General features: G+C 41.3%; 1 protein-coding gene across 2 annotated transcripts in view; it reads left to right on the forward strand.

Moving 5' to 3' along the window:
* Positions 1 to 930: 930 nt before the first annotated feature.
* The window catches only part of ZFAND3 (zinc finger AN1-type containing 3), a 324,626-nt gene continuing 303,040 nt past the window's right edge, over positions 931 to 22,516 (forward strand). For both annotated transcript variants that reach the window (XM_045541881.1, XM_045541882.1), the window contains exon 1: positions 931 to 1,411. In XM_045541881.1, the coding sequence (XP_045397837.1) occupies positions 1,341 to 1,411 (71 nt within the window). In that variant the 5' untranslated portion in view covers positions 931 to 1,340. The remainder of the gene's footprint in view (positions 1,412 to 22,516) is intronic.

A 22,516-nucleotide genomic window follows, 5' to 3' on the forward strand; every position in this document is an offset into this window, starting at 1 on the left:
CCACAGCTCCCTTCTTTCCCCTCCAAAAACTAAATCTATCCGCTCTAGGAAGAAGTGAGGCTCTCCTAGCCTAGGCATAGGGAGTGAACTTGTGGCTCTGAGGTTGGGGACACCGGCGGGGGAGGAGAGGAGAGGAACTTGACCAAGACACTGTCCCCCCACCCCCACCCCCGCCATTGCTGAGGGGTGAGGGAGCGACATTTCCCAGAAGTTCATTACTGCCAAGAGGAGACCAGTTCTCCGAGTGGAACTGGAAGAGTGGGTTGGGTGTGGGGGGACCGGAAATAAAGAGCGATTCCCAGGGAGTTTGGGGAGAAATGCTCTACAGCATTGCCCAGGAACTAGAGCTGCAGGTCCGGGGACCTTCCCATCAGCGATGGACCCACACATCCCCGCTTCCGGGTTTGGAAACACCCCCTTTCTGCCCCTCCTCGCGCCCGGCTGCGGGGTCTCCGGGCGCATGCGCCGCCGCTCTGGGACTGGCCCAATTTATCCTAAACAACTAATCTAGTCCTACCCCTCCCGCTTGGGGCGTACCATTCGCGTTTTGGGGGGAGGCATCGTGCCTCGGAGTACTCAGAAACCTGCTCCCCTTCTTCAGAGAGGGGGAAGGCAAGTTTGCCTCAGATTTTAAAAGTTCTAAGAATACGAAGGCCTCAGACGTCCGTCGCCGAGTGATAGCCTGACGCTCTCGACTTTGCCCGCAGCCCCGGACTCTGCCTTTGAGGCGCCGAACAAAGTGGCACGCCCGGATCCCAGCTGATCAGCTGCTGGGCTTTGGCGGCGGCTCCCCCGGGCGAGACCATTGTGACTCCTTGGGAGGGGTGCGCGAGGAGGGGAGGGGGCGGAGCGGCCATTGTCCGGTCAGCACAGCCTTCGGGGGAGGGGAGGGTGTTACGGAGTGTGGGGGCCCAGGGCTTCACAGCGGCCGCTGCGACTCCAGAGCCGGCGGGGGCCTCAGGTCCTTCCCCGCGCCGCCGCCCGGGACCTCGCTCTGGCTGGGGAGCGGCAGTGGGCTCTACCCAGGGCGCCGGGTCTCCCTCCTCCCCCGCGGTCCTCGGTTCACCCGCACGCCCCTCCCCGTCAGCTCCCCTCCCTCCGCTCTCCGCGCTTCCCCCGGCCCCCCCGTCTCCGCAGGCCGAGTGGTGCGGCCCGCCTCCAGCTGACCGGCCTGGAATCCCGGCTCGGAGCCCCGGACTCGCGCCCGCCCGCGCGCCCGCTCCCTCCTCCTCCCCCCGCCCGGAGCCCCCCGACGCCGCCGCCGCCTCCTTCGAGCGGGGCCCAGGCCCAGCCGCCGCCGCCACCGCTGCCGCCGCCGAGCTCCGCCGCCGCCGAGCACCATGGGAGACGCCGGGAGCGAGCGTAGCAAAGCGCCCAGCCTGCCGCCTCGCTGTCCCTGCGGCTTCTGGGGGTAAGTGTCCGGCCGGGTGGGGGCGGGGGCCGGGGTGCGGGCGCCGGGGCTGCCTGGGCAGGCCTCGGGGCCCCGGAGGCCGGAACCCTGGGGGCTGGGCCCTGGCCGGGCCTACGGGGAGGGGGCAGGGGCCGCGTCCCGGGGAGGGGTGCCGTGTGGGGAGCTGGGGCTGGGCAGAAAAGGCCCTGCCCGGGGTGCGCTGCCACCCTCTGGGACTCGCCGGCCTGAGACTCCGGCCGACGGGGGCCGTCCGGGCCACGGGTGAGGGGGGCAGGGCAGTGGGGGAGCGACGAGGGGGCGGCGTTGGCTCCTCCCGGTGGAGTAGGGGTGTCCCCTTCCTTTGGCATGTGGAGGCCAGCCCTTCCTCCGCCCCTAGGTATGAGTTGGTGCCCAGGCACCAGGAGGGTATTTCCTCTGACTTTTTCACCTCCCCTCCTCCCTGTTCCCCAGAGACTTGCATCATCACTTCCTAAATTATATCCCAGTGCCCCATTTGCTTTTAGGAAGCTGCCCACACGGTCACCCATTTGTAAAAATTGAGTCCGGAACCCAGGCTAGGGTAAAGTCATAAGGGTGTTGAGGTCTCACCTTTATTTAAACACGTTTCAGGAGATCTGTAAAATTTCCTTGTCAACCCAACAAAATCTCCTCAGCCTGGCTTGGGGAATGTGAGAGCCAATTAAGGAAATTGGCTCTCACATTCCCCTCTTTCTCCATATAAATGATAAAAATGTTCACAGTGGGTAGTGTATATTATTACTTGGTCATCTTGTGTCAAGGCAAAAAAAAAAAAAAGAAGTGAGGTGGGAACCTCCCCCAGGTTAACTTCTCCTTGTAACACTTTGAGTTTCAAGGATTGCCACCTGACAGGTGCCGCTGTCATATTACATGACTGTAGTTCTGCAGATAGGAAACTGGAGACTTTGAAGACCAGCTTTTGTGATTGAGCCCCTTTTCCCCCTTTTTTCTCTCTTTTAAAAAAGATTCAGTATATTTGGAAGTGCATAGAGGCAGGAAAGAAATGATTGCTTCTGGTGAGGACATCTTGGGAAGAAATATTGAAGTATTTTCCCTTTGCTAGTTCCCATATTCTAGGAAAGGCTAATGTAGAAATTAAGGCTATGATTTTGGGATGCTGAGAAAGATTCGAAAGTGTATCTTCAATGTAGATTTCTGTGGAATTTGTCAAATCCAAAGGTTATGATGAAGTAGATCCTCATTTTCTCATCTTTCTGCCTTTCTCAAAAATTTCCCTTTGGAAAGACAGTAGTCAAAAATAAGTTATGGTATTACCAAAAGTCCTAAAGATAGGAAAATATTTTAGGTTTATGGTCTTCCCTTCATTTTGATTTGAAAACAGTAATTGGGTTTTCTGCGAGAGTGCTTTCGTGAACAATCTAATTCCCCCAAGAATCTTAAGTAGGACCCATTATCTCTTTATTACTACATGGGGAAACTGAGACCTAGAGAGGGAGGATAATTTGCCCCTTCACACAGGGAGTGTAGGGTGGAGCTGGTGAGCTCTTTAGAGTGCTTAGTACCATTATGTTTATGACATCAGTCTGCTACCCTGGAAAAATCTGGTGTCACAACGCTCAGATTGTAACTCATTATAAGACATGTGGCCTAAAGAAAGCAGCTGCCAGTGGCAACTAATGCCCAGGATGTATCAGAGGTCTGTTTCCTGGCAACATGTTTATGTCCCTGGAACCATTATCATGAATGGAATCCTTATTGAAAGACTTACATCAAGGCTTAGAAACTCAGGAAACGGAATTTTCTTTACCTTTAGTCAGCAGAGTTCTGATAAGGCCAAGAGAGTTTGGTAGTAGCAGAGGGGAAGAATTGCACTGGTGTTATACTTGACCTATAAGCAACTAGGGCTTCTTTTTTGATACTTTTAATCTGACACTTTTTATGAACTGCAATTTGCCTAACAGGAATAGTGAGCACAAAACTAATATTTTTATGGTCAAAAGTGTTCTTTTTAGTGTGTAGTGTTTTAACTTTTTCTAAGGGTGTTTGTAGACACCTGTGTAGTTTGTATTTTATACCAAAGTGTAACAGAATTGCTGCCTTGTTTCTATCATATCGTAACAGATATTAAACATTTTTCCCTACTACCACATTCATGTTAGATTCATAAAGTAAACTTAGCGTATATTCCACAAATATTTGAGTGCCTTTTATATAAAGTGACAGTTACAATAAATTGTGCAGGGTTCTATGGGAGGGGCACCTACCCTAGCTGTGATGGAGGTGGAGGAAGGTAGCCTGGAGGAAGTGACACTTTAGACCTTCAGGAAGAGTACAAGGAGGAGAGAATGGAAATAGAAGAATGTTTCTTTCAGGCAGAGAGAATAGCATACATGAAGGCCTGGATGTGTGAGAGAGCACTACACATTTGAGAAACAGAAAGTTCATTGGGTTTATTGGTAGATTGTGAAGGGAGATCAGCTAGAGATAAGGCTGGGGAGGTGAGAAGAATTGGTGATATAGGGCTCCCATAGGTAATGCTGAGGACTTTGGACTTTTATCCTGAGCACAGGGGGAAGCTACTGAAGAACTTCGAGCAGGGAGTGACTGTGTCTTTAATGTGAAAGATTATTGGTTGATCTTGAGAGTAGCCTGGGTATGTGTCATGATTTTGTACGTCTGTATGAATGTATGTTTGTGGAGTGTTGCCAAGTCCAGACATACAGACCTGTCAGGAGGAGTAATCCTGGCTTACCATAGCGGTGGCATGAACTGGTGTAGTGGCTGGGAAGAACAGAAAAAAGTAGATGGATGTGAAAGCCATTCAGGAGGTATCTTTCTCTTTTTTGCTTTCATGAAAATGAAGATGAGCGTGTTCTCTAAAAAAATTCTTCGCAGCATTGCACTCTGTGGAACCCGTAGGTCTGTGAAGTCAGCTAGCCAGGGCCCACACCCATCCCTTTGCCGAGGAGCCTCTCAGCAGAATGTTCTGGCACTAGCAGACTAAAGGCAGTTCCTTTATGATTGCTGCTGTCTTCAGTGACTCAGGCTGTGGGACTTGCTGGCCAACATTGTCCAGTCAGGACAGCAATCAGTGGGGCTTAGTTAAGTGGGAGAGCTTTGAGGTCTTTCTTGTGGGAATGCATTTAGAAAGGAGAGTGCCGAGAGGAGTATACAATTCAAATGTGTTAGTGCTTAGAACACAGTTTCTATATAGTTTTTTCCCTCTTTGTTTATGTTATGTAATTGTGTACAGGTAATTAAGTTATTTTATAGACAGAAAATGTTTTCCCTGGGAAACTTTGCTACCGTAGAAATTGTTGAAAATTAACCTTTGTATAAAAGTCGGTAGTTGTTTGTATGGTATATACAATATTTTTAGGATTAAAACAGATTTTTCCCTGAGACGTGCATTTAGAACTTTTAGTGAAATGTGAGCATTTTCTTGGCTTATTTTAGGCTTTCAGTAATCAGGCAAAAAATATACTCATTGAGAATTGTCATATCTGAAATGAAATAGTTGATTAGTACATTTTCTTCAGTTGAAATATATAAATACATGAAAGCACTTTTAAACTGTACAGATATGAGTGGTATTAATATTAGTTGAAGCTGCATTTTAAATTGTTTAGACATTTAAAATGTCCTGAGGCACATAGATTCTTCAAAAGTTGTTGAAAGAGCAGACTTAGAATATTACAGAAAGGACATGAAGAATAAGAGGATAAGAACATACTCTGTGTATTATAGGATAATAGAAAAGGTAATTAGGATGGAAGAGGGAAGTATTTTTTAATAATTCTATTAAGTATAAAAATATAATTGCTATTGGTATTTTTCTTTTGCAGTTGGAGACAGTCTTTCATGAAATACTATGGAAACCTTGAGAAGTACTATTTGTTTCATAAATAAGCTTAAAATGTAGTAGACACAAATATTCAGTCTGGTATTTAGGAAATAATGGAATATTTAAACATAGGGTTTATCAGGTAAACTATTCATTGTTTTGATGCTTAAAAAACCGAAGTTCTTCTGTTCTAACAAATCATGTCATAAAACAAATATTACATGGGTACATTTTTATTTTTATTTTTTGAGATAGAGTCTCACTTTGTCACCCAGGCTAGAGTGTCATGGTGTTGGCCTAGCTCACAGCAACCTAAAATTCCTAGGCTCAGGCAATCCTGCCTCAGCCTCCTGAGTAGCTGGGACTACAGGCACGTGCCACCATGCCTGGCTAATTTTTTCTATTTTTAGTAAAGACGGGGTCTTGCTCTTGCTCAGGCTGGTCTCGAACTCCTGAGCTCAAGTGATCCTCCTGCGTTGGCCTCCCAGAGTGCTAGGATTACAGGGGTGAGCCACCGCACCCGGCCAGGTGTGCATTTTCTTTAGGGAAGTAGATTTTATTAGTATTTCATTTTTGTGATCAATGCTGTTGAAGCATTTTGCCTACAAACTACATCTGCTAGATAAGAGATGTATTTTAAGTAAAAATAGGAGGCAGAGATGGGGATAGGAATAATCTCACAAAATAAATTCCATTCCTGAAATTGTTACTAGTAGAAAGTTGATTGAAAACATAACATGGTTTATTTTATTCCACTTTATTTTTGGCGATCACAAGATACTGACTAGTTTAGCTTAAATAGAATCCATGTATTTTTTTTTTTCTCTCCAAGCCCAGGCTTTGAGAATTGATGCAGAACTTCATCTTTGTTACTGTCACTGAGTGCATCTTCTGGGTAGTATGCTTGGCTTCTAGCTGTGGTGTGTGGACTGCACACTCATTTTGCTTCTTCAGTCTCAGTCTCCCAATTGGAACTTGTTGCCACACTTCAGCCAGCTTAACCTGGGCTTTCAAGTTCATGTGAACATAGCATGAATCACTAATCAGCAGAATGTTCATTCCAGTGATGTCACTAATTAGCCCTTGAATATAAGACCCCCTTAAACATTCCCTTAAAAACAAAACAACTTGTTTGTACATCTTTTGTTTTTTTTGAGACAGGGTCTTGCTCTATCACCAGGGCTAGAGGGCAGTGGGATGATCATAGTTCATTGCAGCCTCAAACTCCTGGGCTCAAGCAGTTGTCCTGGTCATCCTCCTGAGTAACTGGGACTACAGGCATGTGCCAACATGCCCAGCTAATTTTTAAATTTGTTGTAGAGACAGGGTCTCAGTAAGTTGCCCAGGCTGGTCTTGAACTCCTTGCCTCAAGGGGTCCTCCTACCTTGACCTCCCAAAGTGCTGGGATTACAGGTGTGAACCCACTTTGCCTCTTTGAGTATTGTGTGCATCTGAAGATATAACATGATTTAAATTAAGTATTCACTGTCAGTACATTATCTACTTGGCCCATTTTCCTGATTACATTTGGGGTGCCTAGAAAATAGGAAATTTGCTCTTTTAATGTAATGGAACACAGAGATAATTTTTTATTTTATTTTTTTAAGGATACATGGTGTTTGTTTCTGTTGGTTTGAGTCAATAGCTTTTCAGAGCTAGGTCCAGGTAGAGTATAGGACATAAGACTTTTGGTTTTGTCACCTTCTCCTCATTCACCAACTCCCACTGCATCCTTCCTTCAAAAATGAGGAGAATCTAGTACTTTAAATCATACTGAACAGTTCTGACTGAAAATCTCTTTGTAATCCTTCATGGTATCGAAGTTAACATTAGTTTTCACAATTAACCTTTTTTTAGCTGGAAAAATCAGAGGACTAAGAATCCTTTGAAACAAATAAAGTCCTTAAAAAGAAACCAAGAACAGTGTATAAAAGATTATTTACTCAGAGCAGAGTACTAAGAGGGTTAGAACTGATATCATTTTGATTTTTTAGTAGGTCATAAGGAGTTTGTATCCATGCAAAGTGGTGTAATGTTTTGAAATCCATGATAATCACAGATCAAGATTGAGGTTAAAAATTCTTTTCTCTTACCCAGGCCTGGGATGGGTGGGCTTCATGGCTAGGTGTCTGAGACAGGAATCTGAGCCTACTAAAAAAGTAGGTGCCCCCGCAAATTCTTTTCTCTATTTGAAGAAAGGTTAAGATTGGGATCTCAACAAAGCCATATGTAGGAAGTAACTGACTGTGACCTAATACTAATAGTATAATTTTGATGAAATGCTTAAAAAATCATCTGGGTTCTGCCTTGTTGGACATTGTGGGACTTTGTGTCAGAGTGGTTTGGAAAAGAGGGCCTTCTTTCCAACTGTGTAAATGACACTGATGTTACTCAATTCTACTTGGGGCTTTGAGAAACAGTGATCCTGCTCTGGGCCCTTGTATAACAAGATTACATTGCTGTTGAAATATTTAAAGATAAAGAAATTTCCTATATGTGTAACATGCAGAAAGGGAGGTTAAGGAACTTTATTTAAAGTGTCTAATAACTAGAATCTAACACAGTATTGTGGATTTGTGCTGTCTAGTGTGGTAGCCATTAGCTATAAGTAGCAATTTAAATTCAGATTAATTAAACTTAAAGTCCAATTCCTCAGTCACACTAGCTACTTTTAAGTCCTAACTTGCTCAATAACTAGTGTCTATCCTTTTGGGGGACAAAGATACAGAACATTTTCATCCTTCCAGAAAGTTCTGTTGGACAGTGCTGTTCTAGAATGTTGATCTGATAGGCAACCAGGATTTTAAAGCCTAGTTTCTTGTGGGCTTTCGCGATCCCTTTTTTCTTATAGTCTGAAAAATGAGGGATTTGTCTAATTTAGCTCTAAGTTTCTTTCCAGCTCTAACATTTTATTTTTATTTATTTATTTATTTATTTATTTTTGAGACAGAGTCTCACCGTGTTGCCCGGGCTAGAGTGAGTGCCGTGGCGTCAGCCTAGCTCACAGCAACCTCAAACTCCTGGGCTTAAGTGATCCTACTGCCTCAGCCTCCCCAGTAGCTGGGACTACAGGCATGTGCCACCATGCCCGGCTAATTTTTTCTATATATATATTTTAGTTGGCCAGATAATTTCTTTCTATTTTTAGTAGAGACAGGGTCTCGCTCTTGCTGAGGCTGGTCTCGAACTCTTGACCTCGAGCAATCCACCCACCTCGGCCTCCCAGAGTGCTAGGATTACAGGCGTGAGCCACTGCGCCTGGCAGCTCTAACATTTTATTTGCACTGAGAGAAGTGATGCTATTGTTCATCCAGATTACTGAAGAAGTACTCCTTTGGTTAGTTATAAGACTTAAAATTTCACTACAAGTTAGTCTATAATTTGAACATTTTTTTTCATGTTTGCTTTTGGGTCAATCATCTTGGCTCTGAGCACTATTAAACTGGCAACCTCAGAGGCCTATACAAGGAGGTGTTGATCTAATAGAGAATCAACTTTTTTCTTTTTAGTGACAGAATTTTTGAAGGTACTTACCTTTTTTAAGGGATTTTGACTTTTGTAGAAGAATATTTGCTTTTACAAATGTAAATCTCATATGGCAGATTTTTGTATGTGATTAGGGGTAAGTGCATTGGATTTTCTGGTAAATTCAAGTCACTATGTACAGAGGAAGGTGGAGTATATTTGAATATCCAGCAGCAGTGGGCAAAACCAAACTATCTGTGATGGACCAGGCTGAGGGATTGGTACAAGATGATTAAAAATGCTCTGTCATTCACGAGGCTGGAGGCAGAGCTACAAACAGTGCCGGGTACCTGAAGTGTGGCTGTAGCTGTTAACCAAAGGAAGGATGATGTACCAGCTAACTGCATCTGTTCATTTAGCTGTACCAGATATGTCCTGTATCATAGGCAGGCTTGAGTTTGTATTAGGGCAGAAGACTGTCCTGGGAGAGGTCATTGCCTTGGGTGGATGAGGGGAGTGGGACCACATCACAGCATTTTGGGTTTCTAGGTTGTGGATACTCTTATTGCTGCCTTAGTAATCACCTGGCAGCAATAAGCAATATGTGGATAGTCTCATTGCTGCCTTAGTAGTCACCTGGCAAAGAGGGAGGTTGGTGATGTACTTAGGACCTTTCGGGGAGTGTCTTTTCTCATTTTTTTCTGTTGAAGTGGAGTGATGTAGGGTGACAGCTTTTGATGCCTTATCTACTTCTTGGACCCTTACACACTGCTGAGTTGAAGTATATTTATATAAAATAATTACACTGTCAGCTATACTTCCTGGAAGGAGAAGCATTCTGACCAAATACACTTAAAATAGTTAGCTTCTTGGGCCAGACGCTTGTTTTCTTGTACAAGAAAGCTTTCTGTAAAAGTTTATGGTACCTAACTGGAAGAGTGGAGGCAGGAAGTTGGGGAACACAGAGTGAATGGAGGGCTTTGCTGTCACATTTGTGCTTTCAAAGCTTTGGCCTACTTCAGGTCATTGTTTTAAAATTTCAACCTTTTCTGGATTGCCTTATATGGATAGATGTGCTGGCAAAGTTATCTCCTGAAATGATTTGTGAATGAGACACATAATGTAGATTGAATAACACAGTCATTCTTAAACTGGTCAGAAGTGTATTACCCAGCAAGAAGTAATAAAAGATGAACTGGACGTGGGAGAAGGTATGGTGCATTTCAAAGTGAGTCGTTTCTAGATTTGTGATTTCTTGGTTTCTCTGCCAGGGGAGGCATGGATGACATTGTTCTTTTTCTTCTTCACTTGCCACTGAAATCCAGAAAACCAGGTTTCTCAAGTTTTTGTATGTTTGCATATGAAACTTTGCCTGTATATACAAAATCTTCACAGTATATGATTTTATAAAACCGTAAACTAGATAAAACCTCTAGTTTGCTGTTCCCTTTTAACATAACTCAAAGATATGCTACTCATCTTTCAAAGTAGGAGGAGTGTTCTGTGCTGATCAGTAGTGGGATTGTGCCTGTGAATAGCCACTGCATTCCAGCCTGGGCAACATAACAAGACTGGTCTTTTTAAAAAAAAAAGTAGAGGAATGTTCTTGGATGTTGACGCACAAAAATGCTTGCATATGGGAACTTTCTGGCTTTTTAAAAAAATTATTTGGTTGATTTGGGAGGACATGGTCATGTAACCTCTGAGGCCTATATTCCTTATTTCTGCGGATCGGTCAGTGTTAATCTACCCCTGCCTCCTCCCACCAGTGCTGTAGCATTTCCAAGATGTGTTTAAACCGTGCATTTTATTTGTGAGGCTGATCTTTCTCTTCAGTGCATATTGGGTGGGATCTAATCAAGGAACACTTGCTATGACTTAAATGATAAAGCCTTTGCAAATAACATACAAGCTTGAGTGAAAGTGTGGAGTATTGCACTTTGTATACTAGAATCTCTTTAGGGGTTTATAATGAGTAGTGTCAATATGGATTAATTTAGAAAATGGTAGCCACTGTAAATCCTGATCTGTGGAAGTATATGTCCCCACAGACTGCATTTTCTTGCCCTTGGTTTTAAACTAAGATTATATATTCTAATCCAGTAGTTGAAAGCCCCTAAATTTACCCCAATAGTTTTCATTATAGATAAATTAGGTACTTATATTGTGTATGTTTTTGGTTGGAGCTAGAGACAGGAAGAATGGACTGTGTTGGTTTTGTGTTTAAACTTGGGGTGCATAAAAGTCACTGGACAGGTCTGTCTCAGACACCAGATTTGGGGGTGAGTTGGAAGGGTAAAGACACATACAGAAAGTGGTCAAGGTGGAGACTGGAATGTGAGGGGGATGAGGGACACGATGGGGGAAGTGAAGTGGTGGTAATTAGGAATAAAGATGCTTTGTGGCCACCATTGTCTAGTCAAACTATTAACATGAGAAGTGGCCATATCTGTAATGGCTTTTGAGAATCTAGTGTGAAAGGTGGATGGGGTTAAAGAAAACATTTTGGTCTTAAAGTATGGGGTCTTACAGAGAAGTGCTAAAGATCACAAGATGACAGCTGTGGTGCAGATTCCAAACTAAAGTTTAGTGGAAATAGTAACAGCTTTCAGCAAAATTGGTGTTTCATCTGTTAGAACCCCACAGGCTCTTTCTTCTGCTAAGCCCAAAGGCACCTTCTCAGCCAGTTAAAGGATAGTGCTTCATGGTTTCTTTGCAGTAGGCTGTGGAGTTTCAACCTCTGTTCTTTCTTTTATTGTTGCTGCCACAATCAGTTTCATTCTTTTGGGACTGATTTTTCTTCTCCCTCTTCTCCCCCAAGTCTGGTGAAGAATTCAACAAAATCTTGCCCATGTTCTGCTTTACTTGCTGTTCTTGGATAAACAACTTGCACTAACCCTTCTCTTTTAAAAGATTTTACAATGAATATGTATGGAGAAGTTACATTAAATCTTAATGAATTTAGTAGTAGTGCTTCCTGGGGAATAGGACTTTCTTATTTGTTGAGAGGCTGGTGAAGGGCCCCCCTTTCATCAATCTAAAACTCCTCTAAAGATGAAGAACATGCTGATCTCTTATCTCCAGGAAACCATCTTAATGGCTAGGCATGGGTTTTGGAATCAGAGATCTGGGTTGGAATTAAACACCTGGCTTTTTCTCTCTGCCTCTTTATCTTTAAAAATAGAGTATCTTGGGGGGAGGGTAGAGGGGGGGAGGGATGAAAAATTATCTGTGTAACAGAACTCCACTTATACTTCCTAAATCTATTCAAATAAAAGAAAAATAAAAAAAGAATTATCTTAGATTGTCTTTGAGGTCTAGGGAGCTCTAATGCCTATCCAGACGTTGCTATAGTGCCTGGTCATGGAAATTACATTTATTAAGCACTAACTTCTCGACTTGAATGAAGGAGGATTGGTGGCAGATTAATAGATGCAGAAGTATCTTGCCTCATATGGGCAATTTGCATTCTTTTTTTTTTTTTTGAGACAGAGTCTCACTCTGTTACCCGGGCTAGAGTGAGTGCGGTGGCATCAGCCTAGCTCACAGCAACCTCATACTCCTGGGCTTAAGCGATCCTTCTGCCTCAGCCTCCCGAGTAGCTGGGACTACAAGCATGCGCCACCATGCCCGGCTAATTTTTTCTATATATATTTTAGTTGGCCAGATAATTTCTTTCTATTTTTAGTAGAGACAGGGTCTCACTCTTGCTCAGGCTGGTCTTAATCTCCTGACCTCGAGCGATCCAGCTGCCTCGGCCTCCCAGAGTGCTAGGATTACAGGCGTGAGCCACCGCGCCCGGCCGGCAATTTACATTCTTGATGATCTCCAGATAGATGCCACCTAGTTAGTTGATGAGGTTTCTGTCCAGCCTTTGGCCCTTTTGGCCATTATCCAGAGCCAATCCCTTGTTCAGCAAGCATTTGTTAGCACTCTATTATGTGTCTTGAGCTCTGCTAAGCATGAGCTATCTTGGTTTGGCTTTCAGAAAAGTTCACAGTCTAGAAGGGAAGGCAGATCAGTAAACTGACAAAACATTGTTAGGAAAGTGCTATTGGAGATTGTTGAAGGTTCTTGTGAGAAGAACAGTAATGTGGCATCTAATCTGGATGGGCACTGGAGGATGGCTTAGGAGGGCTTCTCAGGAGATGGTGCTTGAGCTGGGTATGAAAGATTAGCAGGAGTTAACCATGTGAAGATGGTGAGGAAGGGCTTTCCAGGCAGGGGGAACAGCTTGTGCAGGTGCACAGAAGAATTGAGAAAGCATACTGATTTCAGAGAATTGAGAATACAATTCAGTATGTTAGCTGCACTATATGGCAGGAGGCAAGATGAAGCTGGGGAGATAGATGAGCAGGGGCCAGTTATGAAGGTACTTGATTGCTGTGCTGTTGAGTTTAAGGATCAGAAGCAGTTGGTAACCAATTAAAGATTTTAAGTATGGATAACATGGTATTTATGTTTCAAAAAAATTACTGTGGCAGTAGTGTGGAGGATGAATTGAAGGGTATAAGCAGAGAGTCCAGAGCATTTAAACCTTTTTTGGGTTATGGATCCCTTTGGCAATCTGGTAAGGTCTGTCGACCCCATCTCAGAATGATGCATAAAATAAAACACCTGTGATTATAAAGGAAACCAGTTAGATTGAAATGTACTTCTCTTCATGGACCATAGGGGGGTCTGTGGACCATAGATGAAGCAACTCTGAGAATGTTCCAGTAGGGGAGCTGAGATTGAATGTAGGCTGAAACCTGGGGCAGTGGGGACTGAAGAGGAGGGATTGAGCAGAGACAGATTGGGTGGTGGGAGATGGTGAGGGCGGTGGTAAAGGAAAAAAGAGGCAGCAGGGTTTTTGACATGGACCACAGGTTGAAAGATGGTATCAGTCACATATGGTAGGTGTAAAATTTCCACTTACAGACTGGTTAGATTATGATAGGTTCTTTGTGAATCCATTATTCCTAAGTCCAAAGTGAAATTGTATTAGGTTATTAAGTGTGGAATGTCCGATTTTCTTAAGTACTAACTTTGACAGTTAATATCTCTGACATTTCACTTTAACACTTCTTGTTGTTTTTTTTTTTTTATTGTGAAGGTACATCCTCATTCTTTCAAACACACATTTTGGCTTGTGATTATCTTTCACATTTTCTTCTTAGAGCAATTTCTCTGAAACCATGGATAAGTCAAAAATTCATGTCATTTTTGAATATGAGTTCTGTTGTGGAACTGATGCAGCACAGAGAGCTCAAAATATCAATGAAGTGTTTGGGAAGGATGTGGCTGATGAACACACAGTAGGTCAATGGTTTGAGAAGTTCTGTTCTACTGATTTTAATCTTGAAAATGAGTGATCTGGGTGACTTGAGACCAAGGTGGTGAGCTGAAAGCTGTAGTGGAAGCCAATCCATCTCAACCTATGTGTGAAGTAGCAGCAAGGTTTGATGTTGCTATTCCAATAGTATTGGACCATTGGAAACAAATGGGAAAGGTAAAGAAGCTGGATAGATGGGTACCGCATGAAGCACATGACCATAAGCAAGAGAAAGCATCTGGAAGCTTGCCTTTCTTTGCTGTCACGACATAAAGGTGAATCATTTCTACACTGTGTGATGAAAAATGGATTCTTTTTGACAATCGCAAGTGTTCAGCACAATGGTTGGGTAAAGATGAAGTGCCAAAACACAGTTCAAAACTGAATGGTCATCAAAAAAAGGTAATTGTGTGGTCCAGCGATGGTATTACCCACTACAGCTTCATGAAACCTGGTCGGTCTATTACAGCACATGTCTGCTGCAACTAGCTGAACAAAATGATGAGGATGCTTGTGATTAAGCATCTGAGACTGGTCAATAGAGACAGGCCAGTCCTCTTGCAAGACCACATGTCACACAAACAACTCTGCTTAAACTACAGAAGCTAGATTTGGAAACTCCCTTGTCATCCACCATATTCACCAGACCTAGCACCGACTGATTACCACTTCTTCCAGGCTTTGGACCACTTCTTGCAAGGAAAAATATTCAGTTCTCAACAAGCTGTGGAAAACGCCTTTTGTGATTTGATCACCACTCACTCTCTAGGCTTCTTTGCTGCTGGCATAAACAAGCTACTGTTAAGATGGCAAAACTGTGTCGATAGTTTAAGTACATAATTTGATTAATTGTACTGTTTCTTGTTTGAGATATAATAAACTAAACTTTTGATTTGAAATCAGACATTTCATATTTAATAGAAGTAACCAGTAGTGCCATCTGTCAGTGGTATGCAGAGTTCTGTTTGGTAGAAGAAAGTTTATATTTTGGAAGATCTCAAGGTTAAGTGATTCTATACTAGAAGATGATAAGTGGATTGTGGGGAGAGTTGATTAGTTTTAGACAGATTGAGTTTATTTTTTGCTGAATTAGCATGTCAGTGTACTTTTATCTTTTTAAAATGTAAACTTTTTTATTGAAGTATAACATAAATAGTGAAAAATGCATAAATCTTAAGTGTATTGCCTAATGAATTTTCACAATGTGAATAATTTATGTAACCAGCACCGCTACATTGTGGTTTTAATTTGCATTTCTCTGATGACTAATGAAATTTAACACCTTTCTTTTTTGGCCATTTGGCTAACCTTTGTTGTGAGGTGCCTGTTCAAGCCTTTTGCTCATTTTTCTATTTGCTCATCTGCTTTTTTCTTATTCATTTGTAAGAGTTCTTAATGTATTCTGGATAGGAATCCTTTTTCATATAGCATGTAAATGTACTTGCATAGTTTTATAGTATTTTAAATCATTTTTTTAATTAGAAAAGGAATGTATTCATATGGTAAAAATTTAAACACCACAAATGGTCTTATTATGAAAGGGCTGTCTCCCTCCTACCCTTAATCCCTTAGTGGGAGACCATACCCTTAGTCCCACTTTCTAGCAAGAATCATGGTCAAATTTTTTAGAGTATCTTTCCAGAAGTTTCCTGTGTGTCCACTGCATTTAAACTTTTTCTAACACAAGTAATAACATACTACACACTATTCTCTACTTTCCTTTTTTCACTTAGTATATCTTAGAATTCTTGCCAAGTCAGCATATTCATTTCTAGATTATTTTGTTTGTTTGTTTGTTTATTATTATTTTTTTGAGACAGAATCTCACTCTGTTGCCCAGGCTGGAGTGCCGTGGCATCAGCCTAGCTCACAGCAACCTCAAACTCCCTGGCTCAAGCAATCCTTGTGCCTCAGCCTTCCAAGTAGCTAGGACTACAGGCATGTGCCACCATGCCCGGCTAATTTTTTTCTATATATATTTTTAGCTGTCCAGATCATTTCTTTCTATTTTTTTTTTTTTTTTTTTTTAGTAGAGACGGTGTCTCACTCTTGCTCAGGCTGGTCTTGAACTCCTGACCTCGAGCAATCCTCCCACCTCAGCCTCCCAGAGTGCTAGGATTACAGGCGTGAGCCACCGTGCCCTGCCTCTAGATTCTTTTAAATGGCAAGATAGTATTTCAGTAGGTGCGTGTACCAGATTTTATTAGCCAGGTTATCTGCTTCTGTCTTGATGGATATTATTATGCTATAAAAATGGTGTTGTGTATGTTGAATTTTAGAGCTTGTGGGCCATCTAAGTATGGAAATGCCTTGGGTGGCTGAAGTTTAGGTAAGAGGATGAGCTAGGGCTACATCATTTAGGGTGACATGAGTGCATAGGTTATAGCTGAAGCCAAGGGAGTAGATAGGGTCACACAGGAAGTACTGTAAGACCAGTGGTTCTAGCATTTCTAGCATTTTTCAGAGAGTCTGAAAATCTTATTTTATTGCATGTCATTTTCTATAAACATTATTTCGCTACATAACTGCTATATTGTGATTTTAGGGCATTTTAAGCATTTTAGCATTTGAACTGTGTAATCAAAGACAGTTGGATCATTTTAATTTATAGAAGGGCTCTTATTAAAGTAATATAGAGTGCATGGTGGCTCACGCCTGTAATCCTGGCACTCTGGGAGGCCAAACTGGGAGGATCGCTTGAGCTCAGGAGTTTGAGACCAGCCTGAGCAAGAGTGAGACCCTGTGTCTCGAAAAAATAAAAAACGTTAGCTGGGTGTGGTGGCACATGCCTGTAGTCACAGCTACTCAGGAGGCTGAGGCAGGAGGATCACTTGAGCACTCCATACTGCAATTCTGGGCTGCCTTGTCAGTCCCCATATTGTAAACAGCAGTGTGTCAAAATAGCTTCAACCTCAAAAGCCTGCCCAGGAATGTTCTAAAATAAAGCAACACACTGTAATATGGAAAAAGTTTGAAAACCAGACTTTTCAAGAGCAACTACATTATTTTGTATTCCCAGCAGCAATGCATGAGGGTTCCAATTTCTCCATATCTTTGCCAACGTTTGTCATTGCTCATCTTTTTGCTTATAGCCATCCTGGGGATGTAAAGTGGTATCTCATTGTGTTTTGATTTGCATTTCTCTAATAACTAATGATGTTGAGCATCTTTTGATATACCTGTTGGCCATTTGTATATCTTCTTTGAGAAATGTCTATTTAAATACTTTGCAAAATTTTAAATTGGTTTATATGTTTTAATATTGTTGAGTTGTGAAAGTTCTTTATGTATATATTCTGGATACTAGTTCCATATCAGATATATGATTTGCAGATATTTTCTGCCATTCTATAGGTTGTTTTTTCACAATTTTTGGGATGTGTTCTTTAAAGCACAACAATTTTTAATTTTGATGAAGTCTGATTTGTCTTTTTTTTTCGGTTGCCAGTAGTGTCATATCTAAGAAAATGTTTCACAATCCGAAGTCATGAAGATTTACACTGTGTTTTTTCTAATAGTTTTATGGTTTTAGCTCTTCCTTTACATTTAAGTTGTTGGTCCATTTTGAGTTAATTTTTGTATAAGGTGTGAGATAGACTTCCAACTTCATTCTTTTGTAGTTTTCTACTTGTCCCCACACCATTTGTTGAAAAAATTATTCTTTCTGCTTGAATTGTCTTGGTGCCCTTCACAAATATCAGTTAACCATAAATGTAAGAGTTTATTTCTGGACTTTCAGTTTTATTCCATTGACCTATAATGTCTGCCTTTATGCCAGTGTCACCGTCTTCAATACTAACTTTGTAGTAGGTTTTGAAATCAAGAAGCATGTGGCCAGGAGTGGTAGCTCATGCCTGTAATCCTAGCACTCAAGGAGGTTGCGGCGGGAGGATTGCTAGAGCCAGTTCAAGACCAGCCTGAGCAAGAGCAAGACCCCTATCTTCTACAAAAAAATAGAAAAATTAGCTGAGTGTGGTGGCACTTGCCTGTAGTCCCAGCTGCTCAGGAGGTTGAGGCAGGAGGATCCCTTGAGCTCAGGGGTTTGATGCCAATGCACTCTAGCCAGGGCGACAGAGGGATACTCTGTCTCAAAAAAAAAAGCGCATGTGAGTTCTCCAGCTTCATTCTCTTTATCAATGTTGTTTTGGCTATTTTATATATGAATTTTATGATCAGCTTGTCATTTTCTGCCAAGAAACCAGCTTGGAGTTTGATAGGGATTGCATTGCATCTTGTAGATTAAATTGGGAAGTGTTTCCATGTTAACTATATTTAGTTTTCCTATCCTTGAACATGGCATATCTTTTCATTTATCTGTGTCTTCAGTTTTTTTCAACAGCATTTTGTAGTTTTCATCGGACAAGCCTTGCACTTCTTTTTAAAATGTATAGTTACAGTATTTTATTTGTTTTGATACTATTATCAGTTTTTTCATTTCATTTTCAGATTATTCACTGATAGTGAATAGAAATACAATTAATTTTTGTGTATTGATCTTGTATCCCACCACCTTGCTGAACTTATTTGCTCCAGTACTTTTTTGGTAAATTCTGTATTAGTGTTTTCTATATATAAAATCAAGTAATTTGTAAATAGGGATAGTTTTACTTCTTCCTCTCTAATCTGGATGCCTTTTATTTCTTGCTTAATTTCCCTGGCTAGAACCTCCAATGTAGGGTTGACTAGACATGATGAGAGCAGATATCCTTGTCTTGTTCCTGATCTTATTGGGGAAGCTTTCAGTCTTTTACCATTAAGTAATAGTGGTAATGGTGGGTTTTTCACAGATACTTTTTTATTAGGTTAAAGAAGTTCTCTTCTATCCTTAGTTTGTTGAGGTTTTTTGGTTTTGTTTTTTTTTTTCGTTCATTTGTCAAATGCTTTTTTTGTGCCTATTGAGATGGTTATATGGTTTTTGTCCTTTAATCTGTCAATATATGATCTATCCCTTTGGTTGGATTTTGGATGCTAAGCCAAGCTTGCATTCCTGGGATAAATCTCACTTGGTCATGGTGGATAATCCATTTTATAAGTTGCTGGATTTGGTTTGCCAGTATTTTATTGAGGATTTTTGTGTCTGTGTTTTTCTTTTTTTCTTTTTTTTTCCTTTTTGTGATGTCTTTCGTTTAGGTGTCAGGGTAACACTGAACTCATAGATTGAGTTGGGATTTCTTTCCTCCTCTTCTACTTTTGTGGAAGAGTTTGTGAAGAATTAGAATGGGGGGATGGGAGAGGTTGGTTAAAAGATACAAAATTACATGCTAGATAGGAGGATTAAGTTCTAGTGTTATATAGCAATGCAGGGTGACTATAGTTAACAATAATTTATTACATAGTTTCAAATAGCTAAAGTACAAGATTATTATTATTATTATTATTATTTTTTTTTTTTTTGAGACAGAGTCTCACTCTGTTGCCCGGGCTAGAGTGCCGTGACGTCAGCCTAGCTCACAGCAACCTCAGACTCCTGGGCTCAAGCAATCCTCCTGCCTCAGCCTCCCGAGTAGCTGGGACTACAGGCATGTACCACCATGCCCGGCTAATTTTTTCTATATATATGTATGTTTTTAGCTGTCTCTATAATTTCTTTTCTCTTTTTAGTAGAGACGGGGGTCTCGCTCTTGCTCAGGCTGGTCTCGAACTCCTGAGCTCAAACAATCCATCCGCCTGCCTCGGCCTCCCAGAGTGCTAGGATTACACGCGTGAGCCACCGTGCCCGGCCAGGACAAGATTTTGAATGTTGCTAATACAAAGAAATTGATGTTTCAGGTGATGGATGTGCTAGTTACCCTGATTTGATCATTACATATTGTATGTATTGAAATATCACTATGTGCCACATAAATATGTACAATTATGTGTCAAATTTAAAATTTAAAAAATATTTAAAAAAGGAATTGGTATTCTTTTTTAAGTGTTTGGTAGAATTAACCAGTGAAATCATCTGTGCTTTGGCTTTTCTAAATTACTTATTTGATCTCTTTACTGGTAGTAGGTCTGTTCAGATTTTCTAGTTTTTCTTGTCAGTTTCAGTTTGTCTTTCATCTAATTTTTTGACATGCAGTTTGTGTATAGTTTTCCCATTTATTTATTTATGTGTAAGGTTAGTAGTGATGTCTCTTTTTTCATTACTGAGTTTAGTATTTTGAATCTTCTGTTTTTTCTTGGTCAATCCAGTTAAAAGTTTGCCAGTTTTGTTGATTTTTTTTCAAAGAACCAACTTTTGATGTTATCTATTTTATGTATTGTTTTTCTGTTCTCTATATCATTAATTTTTTCTCACATCTTTATTACCTTTTTCTTTCTGCTTGCTTTTGGTTTACTTTACCCTTTTCTTATGTCTTAAGGTAGAAGATTAGTTTATTGATTTGAGATCTTCCTTTTTTTAAAATTAGGCTTTTACAGATAAAAATTTTCTTCTAAACACCGCTTTAACTGAATCCTGTACCTTTTGGTATATTGTTTTCATTTTTCATTCATCTTAGGGTATTCTTAAATTGCCGTTGTGATTTTATCTTTGCCACAGTCTTTTTTAAAGAAAGTGTCAGATCAAATATGTATTGCTACTGGAAGTAGTAGTAATTGCTACCATTTACTGGGTGCCAGTCACTTTGTATGTATTGTTTCCCTAATCCTCATAGGAATTGCATGGTTGGTGAAATAGTGGTTTCCTGTTTTATAGACAAGGACACTATGGCTTAGTTAATTGCCCAAGGTTTTACATAGCAAGTCAATGGCAGAACTGATTCTTCAGAGCTTGTATTTTGTTCACTAAGGTACATTTCAACTCTAAACTACTTGGGAATAGTGGTTCCTTTAAATAGAAGGTTAAATATATTCTTTTCATAACAGGTGGCTGGACTGCATTTCATACTTGCCATGTTCTATTCATACATGGAATGTCATTCTTTCTTCCATCTAAACATTGAGATTTAAATTCCGCCTCCTCCCCAAACTTAAAGGACTTTGGGTGGGTTGGTAGTTTAAATGTATTTTATGGGAGCTTTGCTGAATCAAAGTACATCTTTAGATGGTATATTTTGTATTCAGATTTTTTTTTTTTTTTTTTTTTTGAGATAGAGTCTCACTGTGTTGTCCGAGGCCACCTGGGTAGTGTGCGGTGCTATGATGATGGCTCACAACAACCTTAAACTCCTCCTGGGCTCAAGTGATTCTCCTTCCTCAGCCTCCTGAGTAGCTGGGACTGTGGGCGCATGCCACCACACCCTCCTAATGTTTTTCCTATTTTTTGTTGAGACAGGGTCTCGCTCTAATTTCATGCTGGTCTTGAGCTCCTGACTTCAGGCAATCTATATAGGCATAAGCCACCACATCTGGCCTGTATTGAGATTCTGATATGAAAGATGACTTGTGTCCACAGTTTGTTAAATCTTGGTTTTTTTTTATTTTATTTTTTTTTTTAAGACAGAGTCTCACTTTGTTGCCCGGGCTAGAGTGAGTGCTGTGGCATCAGCCTAGCTCACAGCAACCTCAAACTCCTGGGCTTAGCGATCCTACTGCCTCAGCCTCCCGAGTAGCTGGCACTACAGGCATGCGCCACCATGCCCAGCTAATTTTTTCTATATATATTTTTAGTTGTCCAGATAATTTTTATTTCTATTTTTAGTAGAGACGGGGTCTCGCTCAGGCTGGTTTCGAACTCCTGACCTCGAGCGATCCACCCGCCTCGGCCTCCCAGAGGGCTAGGATTACAGGCGTGAGCCACCGCGCCCGGCCTAAATCTTGTTTTAAGTGGGCTGTTGCTATGCTGTTTAAGAGCAATTGTTTAAATGTTTTCATGTCAATTTTTTATTTTTCTGTACAGTTGAATTGCTTTTGGGCCAGTGAAAATAGCTTATGTTGACCCTTTGAAAAATTGGCCAAAGGAATTAGCATGCATTTCATGTTTCATTCCAGATTTCTGTTATTATAAAGTAGTATAAAAGATGTAACATTTTTGTATCCTTTACAGTTTATAATGATGTTGAACACTTCATAAATAATCAGTAAATACTGAATATTGAAGGCCTTGGTATAAGTTTTGATCGGTCCTTCTCTTCTCCTGTTTTGTTTTTCCTGCTCAGAGTGTGTGGTGATTGTAAACTTTGAGCTAGAGGTCTAGGCTCAAACTAAACTTTTTTTTTTTTTTTAAGACAGAGTCTCACTCTGTTGCCCGGGCTAGAGTGCCATGGCGTAAGCCTAGCTCACAGCAACCTCAAACTCCTGGGCTCAAGCAATACTTCTGCCTCAGCCTCCCAAGTAGCTGGGACTACAGGCATGCGCCACCATGCCTGGCTAATTTTTTTCTATATATATTTTTAGTGTCCAGCTAATTTCTTTCTATTTTTAGTAGAGTTGGGGTCTCGCTCTTGCTCAGGCTGGTCTCGAACTCCTGAGCTCAAGCAATCCTCCTGCCTCGGCCTCCCAGAGTGCTAGGATTACAGGCGTGAGCCACCACGCCCAGCCAAACTAAAACTTTTAAATGAAACTTTTTTTCCTCCTT

The sequence above is a fragment of the Lemur catta genome, chromosome 2 (assembly GCF_020740605.2).
Source record: "Lemur catta isolate mLemCat1 chromosome 2, mLemCat1.pri, whole genome shotgun sequence".
Lineage (NCBI taxonomy): Eukaryota > Metazoa > Chordata > Mammalia > Primates > Lemuridae > Lemur > Lemur catta.